Raw genomic sequence first — 16,949 nt, 5'->3', positions numbered from 1 at the left:
TTCATACAGTTTTTATTTGAAAATCTCAAGAAATATTGTACATTAATACGCGAGTGTATAATTGCTTTCATCGTCGTAGAAACGTGTTTATTAAAAATAAAAAGTAGTGGCAGTGGAACGTCTACGCTACATGTTTTCAAGAGAGTCACAGATGAAGTTAGTATAGGAAATTGTCAGTATACAAAATTGTACAAAACTTTGCGATAGCTTTTCAAATAAATAAGTAGTTCGTGTTAATATTTTGCTCTTTATGATACATCTCGCTAAGAAACTGTGTGTGGCGAGTGAGTCGAACATCTTTTATAAGTTAATTCCTGTCTCATGCACAATCCGTAAACTTTCAAGAGCTACCTCGCTTGCTTCGATGCCTGTTGTGAATAAAAAGCGCACTTCATTTCTGTATTTTTTATTTACCTAACCCGAGAAGTTTCCAAGTATCAGAATTTCAATTGAGATAGTTATGTGCACGTCATCATTAATACACTTTCATCGGACAAAATGCATATATTTTAACATTTTTAATAAATTTGCAAGAAAATATCTATTTATAAACGTGGTATTCAATTGTGATATATTTTAAAAATAAAAATACATTTTTATAAGATCGTACATAATGTAAACAAGGAAGTTAAAACAAAAACTATAAAAAGAGAAAAGAGGCCACACTGGCCGCAGGGATATTTAGCTGCAGGGATGGATATAAATAGTAAATTAGCGATTGGTTGATATTTACCATCAAATCTTTTTAGAAAATTTACTAACATAACTAACCAGTTGAAAATAAATACCAACTAATATAATCATAATATTTCTATTGATTTTATATTCCAATACAGTTCCTATTTCCTAGTACATATCTAAACAGAATTTCATCTTACAAAAGCAGTGCTTAATGAAATGATTTCCTTGCCGGTTTCATTTACTGATTTGTATTAAGCGAGCGTCTGTAACCTGTTCACCCGTTTGAATTCTTATTAACTCGTCCGTGAAACTCAATACCGTGTATCGGAAGGATAAGATAAGAACAAACAATTTGCTTTATCTTGCTGATCACTTATTGTTCGCTGCGATAGTATAAAATAAGGAACAGCTTTACCCAAACGAAGGCATTGCAGTTCTAAACAAATATGAAATTGTAGTACTATTCCTGACAAAAACTTACTATTATTATAGACACAATATTCGTGCGAGTAAATAACGGCTAAGTTTGCGTATAAAAGTGAATAGAAATTATGTATCAAATTTTGATACAATTTCGCATAAAGAGATAACCACGATCAAAGGATTGCTTTCAAAGTGGTTTACCTGGCGAGCATATTTAAGTTTTCATGAAGTGAGGAAATGGAAAATAAATTGGATTTGAATGAGTTTCTTAAAGCTACATGAGGATGTATTTACTTTGTTTCCCGCTAGGATTAGATACCATTATTATACAAACTCCTCGAGCTAATAAGAAAACTAATGCATTCCGGGCATATAAAAAGGCTAAAACATACGGCACTCATTATTTATTCCTACGTTAGATCCTTTCCCAGAACAGAAAACTCTTAGGGCTTTAATAAATGTAGGTATATTATGTTTGTTTATCACAGATCATATTATAATTAAACTAACTTTAAAAAAATATTTATTTCAATATGTATATGAAATTAAGTTAGTACTATAATAAATATAAGCTTATTGAAATCAATTTGTAATATTGCAATAAGTAACATCGTCGTTATTCGAAATACAGTAGAGACTAGACAGTTTCCAAAACAATCCCTTTCTTTATAATCCTCTTATTCCATTATGCGTGCTAGGTATTTAACGTGTTCCTGATACAATAGGAAATACATTAACACAGCAACTTACTCTCGCGTTCCGTCGAGAAGTTTGAAACATTTTCACAAAAACTTTTCTATATGCGAAATACTATGAAAGCACCTAGCAGAGATTAACACGAGCCTTGATAATAGGTGCTCGAGGATTACTCGTAGTGTGAAGTTGTCTTATTATGAGCGTGTTAACTAAAAAGGAGAGTTTCCCAATTATTGTTAGTTCGCAAAATCATGTTACTGAGACATAATGTACATAGTGGTTATGATATTATGACCATAATTTTATCGACTTTAACATTTTTAGAATTTTTCATAAATTTTATTATAAATTTCTTACAAATATTGTAAGAAATTATATTTTTATAAATGTAATTTTAATAATCATTATGAACGCATGTTAAGTTATTAGCCACGGTTTATTTTCATTAAAGCATATTAATGTTGTCACGGTGTTTTGCGAAACTGGTGACGTAAAGTAATAAGTACCACCTTCTCGTTATAAGATATGAATTCCTGCACGCTGAAATCCTTTCAATTGACAAATAATTGTGCTCTTGACCGACAATTTACGCAATGCAAACACTGGTGCGAAAGAGCCCACCACCAGCTAACTAGATCTTTAAGCGCAGTTTGGACGGTGGTTTGATCGTGTTGACTCAATGTTCACTAGTTAGACTGGATTGTGAATAGCTTCTTTGTGTTGCAGGATCACAACTTGCTAACTAGCTGCCGGTGACTGATGCTTAACTACGTAACCGCGACAAAAGTACGACCCAATTAGCACTTTAAAACGGAAAGTGAAAACAATTCAGTATGTTTATTATTTATTTATCTAATGAACACGTTTGTACAACGCGGGCAAGATGTTCACTAATCTTTGCTTTATATTATTGAGTCCCATTGATACTTGCAGTTGAGGTAAAATTGCTTTTTGTCTTGGGACAACGGGTTGCAAAACATGCATAGTAGGTTGCACTACAACTGGTTTTAATCTAGTAACTAAACTTGGCGAAATATAATTTACAAGACCTTGTTTATACTGTGGTACAGTAATGGCAATTGCACTTGGATTTATGAAATTTCCATAAAGCGGTAGAGTTTGTACTAATTCATCTGTTAATTCTGAATTGGTCACCACATTTCTTCTAACGGGTTCGTTATCATTTTCATTTAATTGATCGTGTGTTCTTTTTAATTTTTTAATTTCTTTGTTTAATTTTCCAAGTTCTGACAATATGACAATGAAGTTTCTTTTGTCCGCTTTGTCTCGTTTATCTATTTTTTTCTCTAAATCTTCTATAGTTTTCTTCAAAGTATCTACTTTTGTTTCACTTTCTTCATATACTAGTTGATCTATAACTATATCGGGATACATTTGTCCCTCATTTCTAGAATTATCTACAGGTGCAGGGGTAGCGCTTAAAATGTCTTCGTTTATACTTGTCTTACTCTGCATAGGTTCAGCTCGTCTATTTTCCTCCTCATTTTTGTTTAAATGTTCATTGTCATTTTCTAAGTCTGATTCATTTATTTCTTTATCGTCATAATGAAACTGGGTTGTTTTAAGATCTTCATTAGGTTGACCATTATTATTTGGTTCTTTTTTATAAATAACTTGTGGTTCTGTTACCGTTTTCAAATAGATAATTTTTGAATTGTTCTTTGAAGAAACGGATCCACTGGCTTTTACTATTCCATCAGTATTGATCTCTTCACTATTCTCAGTTTGCTTAATCAGTTTTTCTAACAATGCATATAAATTTGTTTCAGAAGTGTTTTGCATTGATCCTGATACTTTATGTAACATCATTAAGAAATCTGAAATGAAATATTTTACTTTAAATACGATATTAATTAATGTAGCAATAAAGCGTTACTATCATATAAATCACATACAAAAATAAACCGACAAGTCCATTACCGTTTGACACTTCTAACACATTATACTAGGAAATTGAAATGCGATTGGGCACTCGATTGAATGTTCATATCTTTACTGGAGTTTCAGAGCAATTTAATTAAGTTACTATAATTGACCATAACTATTTTAACTATGAAATCAATGCAAACAAAGCAAAGCGAGGATTAATTCGTGTCGAAAATTTGAAACGCGTTATTAACATTTGCCTTGTGCGTAACAGTTTTCCGTGGCAGATTGAAACTTAAACAATATTAACAAAATATTATTTGATTTCATACATTACGTATTTAAAATAAGATTGTACACAATATACATATCAATCTAGGCTATGTAGTTTAATATTTTTATTTTGCATTTTAAGAAAACTTTAAAAAGTATTTTCAAAATAAAATATGTTTATCATTGAAAGATTTATTTCAGATAATTAATAATTTTGATGTGATTATGAAATCTGCCTACAAAAAGAAACAATACGATTTTAATTAGCCGAGACTATTTGACTAGTAGGTAATGAGAGGCTAAAAAACAATCATGGTTATCGTTGGTGGCACCGGAGCGGCATCAAGTAAACAGCCCGCTTCGTCCTGCATTTCAATCGACTCTATTTGTATTTTATTGGAGAAGACTCGACTCGAGGCCAACCAAACGCCACGGACCAAAGCTTTATGTTTTATTGAGTTCTTTTTATGAGCTCAATAATACAGTCCGATATTAACAGAAACGGTAGTCTTTAATTAGCTTTTTCATTAAGCTAAAGATCTTCATAATTTACAGGAACGTAATATGCGATAATATTTTGTTTTATTTTCATTGTCCATGCTATATAAAGTATTTTTATTTAGATTTAAAAAAAGGAATTGTAGTGCTTAATACTACTTAGGTTATCAAGTTTTTTATTATGAAAACTATATCAGTAGGAAAATAGTTTCTACGTTTCATATACGTTATGTTTGTTACGTTTATTTCTACGTTTTATATTAATTTACTAGGTACCACTTCAATCTTATTTTGAATTGATACTAACGATTTGAAAAGTTGTATCAGTTTGTCCAACAATATATAGTATCAGTTGTATTCGTTTGTATTCGATATTCTGCCAAGCTACACTGTAGTCGATGAATAAAGAGAAAAAAAAAACAACATAAAAATAATCCTTGAAGCTCTTGCTTACATTATCTCTAATCATCTAATGTAGCAAAATTTGTAACAAAATTATTGCCAGTTTACTAATATTAGGATATTCTAAAACTTAAAATTTAAAAAATTACTTTTTGTTTAGTATAAATCTACAATAAAACGATTATTGCACCCTATTGGGGGAATAGTAAAGTATTACAGTACCACAAATGGTCAAATTAATAGGATAGGTAATAGAAATTGAAACATTATGGGATACGTGAGGTTTTAGTAAATCATTTGTATAAATATCATAAATGTTTAGATGAATTCAAAAATTAATTCAAAATAATGTCGTAAGTATTTTTTATTGTACGTACATAGGCATTCAATTAAAGGTTCAAATGCAAGCAGTAAGAATCCGAGGTAAGCCTTAAATTAATTTATTTAAACCAGAATCCTTTGATTTATTAATAACCTTATGTAAGTGCGGGTTACCCATTCAACCCGTCTCGCAAATAACCTGTCGACTCGTGCAATTATAACATACTTATATGTTTTCAGAAAATTTTATAAGAAGTAATTAAAGCTAAGTAAAACCAAGTATGTGGAGGCTTTTCTTTATACCGCTTTTATATGTAGGTATATTTTATTTAGAACATTACGTCTCTTAGCATTAGTAATGTTGTTTTTTCAACTGGCGAAAATTATTAAAGTATCGTTTCATGGAATATTCAGGTGAACTTAATGTACTTTGTGAAAAACATGTACTGTAGTGGTCAACTACTGACAATATTATGATCGGTTTTGTTGACAGATGGCTATTTGTCCATACGCAACTGTTGGAATAATTGAGGTGTACATTTTCACTTTGTTCCGTTTCCATTCGATTAAAATCGTTGTACCTCACTTGTACACAACCTATTCGGCGTTTACTAAACGATTTGAACAGTTCGACGGTTTGTTCAGCCAAGCGCGCGTATTTTTTTGCATGGGCTTATGAAATTATATCTGCATAGATGTTGCAATTCCAATATTCAATGTGAAAATTGATTTTTGGCTACATTTGTGTGCCAAAGAGCTAACGCTAAAATGCGTTTTTATTAAAACGCTGTTCTATGTAAATAAACACTTTACAAACCTGTCAATAAGGATTTAGATATTATAACTATTTTATATTAAAAAGTAACTAGGAAATCTAAGACTTGAGACACGGTGGATGTTGTAATTAGAATTTTACCATTCTATAGTTTTGCAGAAAATACATTTAGTACCAAGGTATTATCAATGAGTTTTAGTTACCAATTGTTATTGTAGTACTAAACATCACGTCGCTGAGATAAATAAAAGCACTTTAATAGGTCCACGTTTAATTTTGAGTAATAGCTATAACGGTTAGTTACAGGGTAGTTTTAAATATATTGGCTACTGGGTCTCGCGAGTCGTCTCAGTACATTTTATAGCCGTCTAATAAAATTTTTATCGTGTAACAGTAAAGAAGCAATCAGTCTGTCGGATATTGGCCTGCAGGGTTCGTAAACACGTGCATTTTTATGCTCTCTAACGTTTATCCGGGCTCTGATTGTATTTTGTTCGAGCATTACACAATCAGTATTATCGAAGTATTGGATATTTATTGCAATGATGTAAAGGTACTATTAAAACCGATTTTATATTATAAGAGTGTAAAATTATTTCTGGGTTCTGATAGTAGGTATCATGGAACCAATCAATTTATTATAAAGGAAAAACAGATTTAACAAAACGCATAGTACACGAACTTCATCGGTTACGCTTCAAGTTCATTTTCATTATTATAGGTACAACATTAATTATAAGCTCATTACTCAGAACGTTTTTACAATAACTTATTTTACCGCTATTAAATTATCAATTAGTCAATTACTTATACACACCAAGTTCCAATATAATTCATATTTATATCATATACGTAATACCTATAATCGTGCCAAAAATCCATAAAGATTCGAACTCTATATTGCGGCTACACGCTACGCCGTAGCAAACGAGCTACAGTTGCCCAGAGGAAAGCACGATCCCTGCACTAGGGTAGCAAGGTCTTGCAGTACATATTTAGTAAATACGAGCAAACAGTCCTTGAGTTGCACTGTGGTATGAAATGTTGGACGGTTATGCAATCTGCGTAGCGGTCCAGATCCCGGGGACGGCAGCCTGATCACGCACACCGCGTTTCGTTTGTTGAGGATTTACCGACCTATACTAATATGTTTGTGCGTCTCGCCCGCTTCTCTAAACAAACTGAGGCGACAACACTTGATACTCGTTGCATCGATAATGCATGTCTTTAAAACTTTGATGAATTGATCGATAGCATTGAAGACGCCGACGGTCAAAGCTAAAGGTTTAGTTAGTTACATCGCATTTAATAATGCATTTTTGCCAACGCTAGTTACACATGCATAATGCATCTGCATTCTACATATTGATTATTCACACAAATAACCGTTGGTTCCAATCCCGTCCCGCGATTAACTTTTTCTATTCTTTAAAAATTTATACAAAACAACCGTTTTCAGAGACACATTACAATTATATGAAAATAGACATGCATCAATACTAAGAAATCGATAAGAACTTGGAAATAAAATGTCTATTCCTTGTTATTCCTCAAAGCTTTTGAGAGATTCTTAAGAATCCCTACCCTTGGTGACGTAAATTGAGACCAAATTTGAATCCTCTCCGAACGTGTCATGTTCAAGCCGCATTGACGGATGGAGACATTTTAGATGTAACATGTTTTTAAAATACTTCTAAGCTAAGTATTAGATTCGTTATATAATACTATTTTGTTGAAAAGCTATTATTTGAATGGAAAAGCCAAATGATCAACAAAAAAAGAAGGGAATCAACGATAGGTACAATGAGATCCAACGTTTATTTAAAATTTATTATGGAAAATATTTTAAATATAATTACTTTTATTCAAAACATGAAAGTTCAAGAACTAAATTAGCTCAATATAAAAACAAACGACCCACGTTAGATTGTGAACGTGTATTACTAACAACGCAGTTAATCCAACTTCACACGAGTTCTAAAAACATCGAACAAAACAATAATCCAACTTATAATAGTGTGTTCCATGCAATTGGCAGCTAATTTCTTTGCACAAGCGATCCATTGTGATATTTTTTACTCCTTAAAACCTTTTTAAAGTGCGTAAAATTGTTAATTACTGAGAAAATGTTTAATCAGTATGAACAGAAATGTTTAACAATTGTTATTAGTTAAGATGAGTTTAAAACTCAATGGATTTGGTCGTCTTTAAAGTCAACTTACCTACTATAAAATTTAGGTTAAGATAATGTATACTACTACTTGTAATAAAAATCTAGTGTATTTATTATAATAAAAATGTTTTGTACATAGTTAAAGAATAGATACCACACCAAGTCTCAAGTTATTAAAATGCAAATATATTAAAATACTCAACGAAGTAAGTGGAAATTATTATTATGATATTAAAGTGGGAAATATTCAGGCACCTAATCCCTGGCCACGTCTGTCCGCGATGCAATAAAACTCGTCTCGTTATGTCATAATATTCACATGTGATAAACCCAGAATATGAAGATTTTAAACTTACTTGAATTACTTCGACATTTCACGGAATATTAAAAGAGATTGTGTCTTGATATTTTCATAAACACATTTCAACCAAATCAAAAATATATAAGTACTTAAATGACTACAATACTGAATAAATACAAAATACGTTGGTTAAATTACTCGTCTATACTCTACAGTACAGTTTTTTATCGCCGCATAATAAAAATTAATTTCCTTTAAAAAGAGCCAGCAATGCATTTTTAAGTCGATAACATCGATATAAATGATACGTTAACTGATCCACTAATGCAATAAAGATTGCGGTCGCAGTACCTCCATACATCGAGATCGATGTTTTTGCGCTGGTATTAATTTCATAAATAATAAATAAAACACATTCCGAGCGGCGAGCAGGGGACACAGATGAAATGCACTCGGCAAATTAACTGAAAACCGCAATCCGGAAAAGGCTAAATACCTGCTAATGATGGCGCAATCGAAGCTTTTAAATCTATCAATTTTCATTTTTAAAACAGAGGCAATGAACACAAATACTTTTTATAACTGGGTATTATCGGTGCTGTCGTGAGTGTTGATATTGTATTATTGCGATGGAGTGTAAAGTTTAGTGATTTTGTTCAATAATTCACAATTGTATCATTTAGTTTTAATTTTTCAAGTTGTTATCCGATAAAAAAGCTTCAATATGTATACACATCACTTGGGTTGTTTAAATGAATGTCCAACATGTATTTAATTATATAGATTGTCAAAATATAACTATTAAGTGCTTCCCAAATACAGGATAACATCCTCTTAAGAAAAAAAGGAAACATTTAAAACAGTACTACAACGATCAATACGTAGACGCGTAGTAGTTACGAATGATCCATAATACTGCTAATATTTTGTCAATATACTGATTGTTTTTACATTTAATAAAAATATCAATCAATCATCAATCTTTAATGCAAAAATAAGTTAATATCCAATCAAGTCTTTCGCTAGATTGAAATAATGAACGCTGTAGCCATGCCGTAGCGCTATAGCTACATTTGTTATAATGAAGGACGCGTGTGGATTTTCGATTTGTATGTAATGGAAAGTTCGCACGTACCGTGATTATTGACTAATTTACACGTCGAGGACGCTAATAAACTATCATTACTGGTATTGACGATCCAAATTTGTATTACAATCGATTCCAATACAATTTTGTTTGCTTTTACACGTTGTACAATTCTAAAATTGCTAGATACTCTGTAATTGCCGTATTACGTGGATCCAACCCAGATAAAATCATTCTCAACATATAAAATCTGTAAAACTTATCAGGTTTTGTTTTATTTTTTAGAAGTTTAAACCTTAGTGTATGTTTTAGCAAATACGTACTCTAAGGTTTAAACTAAACAAATTGGTAGGTATACATTAGGTAATAGTTTAACAAGCATTTTAGTAATAGTTGAAAAAATGCTTGTAGATTTTTCCTTTTCCGGCTCAAAAGCTTTATAAAATCGTAATCAGATTGCACTTTAAAACGGACGAAAATGTCAAACTTCTCGAAAATGTATCCAACAGAATTTGCATCAAATTAGCGTACGGTATTTTTGTTTCGATATTATTTTGCATAACTGGACGACGAATTCCTAAACGGAGTTGCAAAGCGAGAGGTGAGGGAAACAATTCGCTCATACAAAGAAAAAGTCCGGGCGTAACTTTGCCTGCTCCGTACGAAACGAGCGAGTTGGGGAACAAAAACTATTAATGTAGAGGTTCTCACGGACCGCTGAGCTGTCGGTGCGTTTCGTTTGATAATTTCTGTGTACAGCGGACTTTAATCGAATGAACTGGCACCCCCCGCACCGGCGGCCACAGGCGTTCGCAGCATAATACATTTATCCGCCTCGATTGTTGCAAACAACGAAAAAATTATCATCTCACAACACGCGATGATAATGTTTACACTTACAATATGGTTTTGATATATCGTGCAATATTTCAACGGTTTCAGTTTTTAAAACCAAAACAATTAAAGCAATATGCGTTGACTTCGAAATTAAGCCCCGAAGCGTATCCGCATCTGTCGTAATAAAACGCATGCAAAGTTTTTCTTTGCTAAGCGAGCAGCGGCCACAGCAAACGGAAGTGAAGCAACAGGCTTGATTAAAACATGTGTTTACAGAACGCAAGTCCTCGCCGTTTAAACGCAATAATCTGCTCTAACATCACTCACTCCGTTCATACTGTGATCATTTCATAAGCAAAATATGAACATCGAAATCTATACTAGGTACGTGCCTGCTATGTTCTCTTTTCACGCTTAGTCTCTACATTTATTATGAAAAGAAAGTTTAAACATGAACTCTGCACAAAAGCACTGCAACAATCCTTATTCAGGCTATCCTAGTCAAATACATTTATATTACAGATTTGTGCTAATGTTCATATATCATCGTTACTTTTGATTTACATGATGGGTATCATGAAATACTACAAGATTTCCCACTGGCCACTGGTAGGCTCTGTTTGAATCAAAATATTCATGATAGTACGTAGAAAATGCGTAGGAAAGTATGTGGAAAACTATGTAAGGTAAATCTATGATAGGGTATGGGTGCTTTATAACGCTACGCGCAAACATAACTCAGCACATTTTTACGTCTGTAAATTATAGTTTTACGATCGAAAATCATTTTTATGTTTTCGGAAGAATTTAATATGACGCCAGCTATGCTCGGCACATTCGCTCTTTTATTGCGCTGTAATTTTATTGTTTTCTCAATTTTTATTAACTTTCAACTACCCATTTTAGGTCCTAGTTATTCCAAAATCAATAAGAAGGAAAATAAATTATTACTTCCTCCTATAAAATTGCCTTTCAAATACTCAGTTTATGTACCGCTGTCACGGGCAAAGAAAATAAAAAGTTGAACTTAGTCCGTAAGTTTCATAAAGCGTTGGTGAAATTACTGTATCTTTTGAAGATATACAAAGGAGTTTACAGCTTTAAAAGCCAAGCGTTATTTTTAGGTATAAATTGCTTCTTTAATCTGTTGCAACAAACAACAACGCCTAGGGCTTTGTAGTTAAGAGATTTTTCAAGTATTCTGTAGTTATAAATTTTACAACAATATTTTATGAGGAAATAAAATGAAATATTTTTTGTGATATTTTCTTTATACACATAAGATGCCAAGAATTGGAATTTGAATTACGATTTATCTTGATAAAAGTGAAAAATGAGTGCTATAAGCTTTAACAAATACGTTCGTTAACTTACATTAATTAACATAATTTTGTCAATTAGTTTGGAGAACATTATTCATCATAGGTTATATTAGGTAATAGAGATTCATTTTAGAGCTTAATTATTACATATTTGATGGAAGCTATGTGTACCGTGTACGTGTATGTGTTTAGTCATTAGAGGTGGGTAGATAGTTTTTTGAAAAAGGAGCTTAAAAGGACGTTGATATAACCGAGCTTATCAATACACGCCCAATATTTTTATTCAATTGCGTATCGTACGTAAGTTTAGGGACTTTATCGGAAATGTTACAAATACGTATACTAAAGACAGAAAAGTATATAGTAAAAAGATATCTTTTATTTATTCAAAAGATATACAGTGATACAATCTATATATATAAAACTCAAAGGTGACTGATATAGTGATCTATCAACGCACAGCCCAAACCACTGGACGTATCGGGCTGAAATTTGGCATGCAGGTAGATGTTAGGACGTAGGCATCCGCTAAGAAAGGATTTCCCGAAATTCTTGCGGGAACGGGGAAAAACGGGGATGCACGTACAAAGTCGTGGGCGGAAGCTAGTTAGTAATATAAAATAGAAAGAATACTAAAATAAATTAAACGACTCAATACTATTCGATTTTTGTTGTTCAATGATCTTCATAGGAAGATACATCAAATTGAACTAGTGAATTTGTGGTTCTCACGTTTTAGGCCCGCATCCACCCCGCATCACACTACTTATGGTCTAAGATCCGAATATAGGTCGACCTTCACCGGCGTGATAATAAAATGAGCCTAATTATATAATAAATTTAGTCTAAGTATTAAAAATGGGTTTGCTGGAATTTTATATAATTTAAAAAAATATTTTTTTAAATTAAGTGCAGTACTTATCAAGATAATAAAAAAAATTATAATAGACTTGAAGTATGAAACCTACAGAATGTGCAGTCATGGTTTTCTAATATGTATTTACCTTGACAAACTGCTAGGTTGGCAGGTATAAACAGGCATGTCCGTACCGTTTTTTTTTACTTTCACTTGATGGGATGATAGAAAAAAAATATATCAGCATCAGCACTGTTTTATAACAAAATTCAAAATTGATAGACAATAGTCTCAACACTTAAAAAAAAAAGATTTTTTAATAATTAACTAAAAATCCTGGACAAAAAAAGCTCAAATACAATAACAATTTAACAAAAAGCTCAAATCACATGGAAAGCTTAATTTCACAAAAAGCTCAAATCACATGGAAAGCTTGATTTAACAAAAAGCTCAAATCACATGGAAAGCTTAATTTAACAAAAAGCTCAAATCACATGGAAAGCTTGATTTAACAAAAAGCTCAAATCACATGGAAAGCTTAATTTAACAAAAAGCTCAAATCACATGGAAAGCTTGATTGAACAAAAAGTTCAAATGATATCGATAGATTTATTAAACGAAAAGCTCAAATCACATGCAAAACTTGATTTAACAAAAAGCTCAAATCACATGGAAAGCTTAATTTAACAAAAAACTCAGATCACATGGATAGCTTGATTTAACAAAAAGCTCAAATCACATGGAAAGCTTGATTTAACAAAAAGCTCAAATGATTTCGAAAGATTTATGAAACGAAAAGCTCAAATCACATGGGAAGCTTAATTGCATGAAAAAGCTCAAATGATATCGAAAGATTTATTAAACAAAGGATTAGTCCAGGATTTTTTCAGCAAACCCAACTTTAATAGATTTTTAATCGACTACATTTATTATAAAATTGGTCTCTTTCTATTAACACGCCGGTGAAGGTTGACCTATGTTCGGATCTTCTACTATTAAAAAAGCACTATTGTGAGTGCCTTGACAGCAGTGTTAGCTATGACCTTGACTATGACAATGTTTGTATCATAGCAACTATTTCTTGTCTAAACGAGTTATTTGTAAAGAAATTTTAGAAACTCTGTATTTGCTATGTTGTCTTCAATCATTTTAGTATTGTGTTAGTTGTATTGTGTTTTATAGTGTCCGCTGCGAGTTTTAGATATGGATCAGAATTATACAATAGGAATAGCTCCAAACCCTGGTTGCTTAACTGGGGTGGTGGCGTGCCAATGCGAATTAGGACGTGAAAAACTGCTTACTGCGCCACCATATAAAAGATTGTCTTCCGCAACCGATGATGACACCAAGTCCCGTAATCAAACTGCACCATGTTTTAGAGAGCTTGAACAATACAAGTGCCCCATCAGTCACACTCTGGTCACGTTTAAGTCACCCGTACATCCTAACGAAGTGTTCAGCAAAGTCTTCCCATCGAATACACCCATCAAATATGTAAAACGAAAATTGGCCAAATTAATATCTGTGTCAAACAATAACTTAATATTGACGAAAAATAGAAATGTTTTGAAAGAGACCACTGCTGTATCTGACTTAAAAACCGACGCTCATGGCAACCTAGTGATCGATGTTTTCACAAAGGATTCTGAAGAATTCTCTCTTTCGTCTATACCAAAAGAGTCCTTCGTTCATGAACTACTTCAATCCATTATTCCAAAAAAGAAAACTATGCCATTCATTGCTATTAAATTTCGGGTTCGCAATCAAAATGGAATTTTTACCCGTTCCTACCATTCCATTATAAAAGTTCATGAAATAAAAAAGAATTTAGCTGGTCTTTTTCAAGTTGATGCGGACAATTTGGTTCTATTGCGTGGAGAACAACCGTTGAAAGACCGAATGGCGCTTTTAGACTTGGATTATGATAAATATGGCATTGCTGAGCTAGAGCTTTTAACTAAAGATAATGCGAAATTAAACTTGGAAAAGCTTTACAACGAAATGCCCGTTAATGATGTTTTAACGGTTATAGTTCCCTTTGGAACTACTTTAAAACATATTAACGTTGAAATATTTTCCGAACCTATAAAGAAACCATTCTTGGGGGGATACAAAAATGTTCATACAGGTACATTTTGAATTTGCTCTGAAGTAGGTATAATTAGGTCTCGTAATTTTGATCAGTTCTCTGTCCCATTTTCTAGAAATTTAATCTAAGTAATAAATAATGAATTGGTGGATATTGTTAAATTTCTTATTTTATAATTTTTAGGCACAATTTATCACCATGCCTACACGCAGACTCCACAGAAGCCCGAAAAATTATTACCAGAAAATAAAACATGCCGCGATACACAAACGGCTGAAATGCGTGAAAAAATTTATGTAAGTATAAATGTATAAAGTCTGTCGAAATCATCACACGGATATATAAAAATAAATTACTTTTTAGGATACAGCGTATAGTCGAGCAACTCAAATGAACACTGTCCACGCCTACATTCCTAATGTGACTGATAAAATCTTAACACCAAAACCCTATGAGACTTATGAGGAAATGGTAGCACGATTGAACCACAACCACTACGCATCAGTTATACAACGAGCTTTTAGACATCACCAATTCAGACAAAAAGTTGAAAGATGGCTTAAAGAATGCATGTGAGTACGGTTATTACCCATTAATTACATAAAATTCATAATATAATTGTCAATAAAATAACTTAAACGTTTATAACATTTTTTTAGGGAACGCATAGCTAGAATGAAAGAAGAAGAAAGGTTAGAACAGGAAGCTATAGAACGTCGTTTAAAGGGTGACCTCATTACAAAAACATTTCCAAAAACAAGAGAAGACTTTGATCAACTCTATTCAATGGTGAGTTATTCTTTAGGTAACGACTATTTCATAACATTTATTTTCAGTTCCGTTTATTAGTATATTCACAAATAAATCTCGCTTGTTATAATGTTAACATTTAATTTTTTATTGTTCCTACCGCTTAATGTAAAAAAAAAAAAGAAAACTACAACCAGCGTCCATTAGGTACTATCAATGTCAATTTCAATTGTAGTATTTAATTTACTATTGAGTGTCTTACGTAGGTACCTTATTATGAATAACTACCTAATCATCATTTTTTTAAGGTCGATCGTTGGAAACATGCAGAAATTTCACGTATATCCCAATTACATTCAAAAGGACCAAAAATAGCAGAATTCACACTTCTTCTTGACAAAGAAGTCGAACTATTACGATGTATTGAAGATTATAGAATTAAAGTGAAAGAAGACAGTAGGAAAATTAAAGAGAAAAAGTTTCTCGAAGAAATATCTAAACCTTTTGCTTGGTATGGACGCGATGGTAAACTTATAACCATGGACACCATAGAAACTCAAAAAGCAAGGAAACTCAAAGAACTATATAACTCATTTCTTCGAGATGATATGCAGACGAATGAGAGAATTGAAATACTCGTCGACTTGAAATTTGCTCTACAAGATTTCCGTCACCATTTAGCTGAAGAAATAATAACCTTACTTGACAGAGAATGCGACTTACTGGTTAGGCGGTGTGATAATCATCAATTAGAATTTTTAAGACGCAGGATCACAGCAAGTCTATTCCAATTAATAAAAACATCTGAACTAAATTCAGGAGTGACAAAATGTAACGATATCAGAGAATTTAGAGAAATCCAAAACGAGAGACTTTACTTCTGTGAAATGTGTCATCAAGTTAAACTTTATAAAGACTTCCCGTTGAACGCGAAAATAAGTGGATTCTTAGTTTGCACGTCTTGCTCCTGGAAGGATGTTAATGAACGTATTTGGGTGGACATGACTCCGTACAAATTCATATTGAGAGCTGTACAACGAGATGAAAGAAGGCGAAGATGTTGGGGGTCTCTAGCATTTGTATTGCAAGAGAAAGATATATTTTTTATTGTGGAAAAATTATGGCATGCGCATTCTGCTATCAGCGAATGTGGGGACTTATCAGAGCTAAGATTGTGTCGATGGCACGTTAACGAAGATTGGTCTCCGTGGAACTGCTTTCTGGTGACGCTACAAGAAATGAAAGCGCACTTAAAACTAGACAATCCCGAAAAAGTTTATGATGAAGAGCTTGTACAAAAAGTCGCAAATAAACATAAGCTGGCCAAAGCCAATTTTGAACAACTAATGACTGTAAATAAAACATTTACAGAAAGTGGAGATTGGCCAGCTATACGTGCTCCAGCTGTAGCTAGAGTAAGTGCGGTAGAAAGGATATAGATCAATTACCATATTAAAATATATTTTTTTTGGAAAATGAAAGTTTTCTTTAAATTTCCGTAGTTAAAACATAATTTTACGGTAAAAGCATAAAATAGTGAACATTTTTGAGGTAATGGCAAGTAGTATAGTGGTAGAT

At 32.5% G+C, this 16,949-nt stretch overlaps 2 protein-coding genes across 2 annotated transcripts; one reads left to right on the top strand and one right to left on the bottom strand.

Moving 5' to 3' along the window:
• Positions 1 to 2,652: 2,652 nt before the first annotated feature.
• On the bottom strand, positions 2,653 to 3,738 carry LOC149908429 (uncharacterized). The gene is made up of 2 exons (XM_090102159.1): positions 3,717 to 3,738; positions 2,653 to 3,638 (listed from the first exon to the last, which is right to left on the bottom strand). Exons 1-2 carry the CDS (start codon positions 3,736 to 3,738, stop codon positions 2,653 to 2,655), a joined length of 1,008 nt encoding a protein of 335 aa, XP_089958285.1.
• A 9,988-nt stretch (positions 3,739 to 13,726) lies between these two features.
• On the top strand, positions 13,727 to 16,810 carry LOC149908428 (IQ motif and ubiquitin-like domain-containing protein). Its single transcript, XM_090101637.1, has 5 exons — positions 13,727 to 14,660; positions 14,805 to 14,917; positions 14,985 to 15,193; positions 15,281 to 15,410; positions 15,680 to 16,810. The coding sequence occupies exons 1-5, from the start codon at positions 13,736 to 13,738 to the stop codon at positions 16,808 to 16,810; spliced, it is 2,508 nt and encodes an 835-aa protein (XP_089957763.1). The 5' UTR covers positions 13,727 to 13,735.
• Positions 16,811 to 16,949: the final 139 nt, after the last annotated feature.

This window comes from Colias eurytheme, chromosome 5 (genome assembly GCF_061535395.1).
Source record: "Colias eurytheme isolate Ceu_HAF_F1 chromosome 5, ilColEury1 Martin Lab GWU primary, whole genome shotgun sequence".
In the NCBI taxonomy this organism is placed as follows: domain Eukaryota; kingdom Metazoa; phylum Arthropoda; class Insecta; order Lepidoptera; family Pieridae; genus Colias; species Colias eurytheme.
This window is presented reverse-complemented; position numbering and strand designations above follow the sequence as displayed.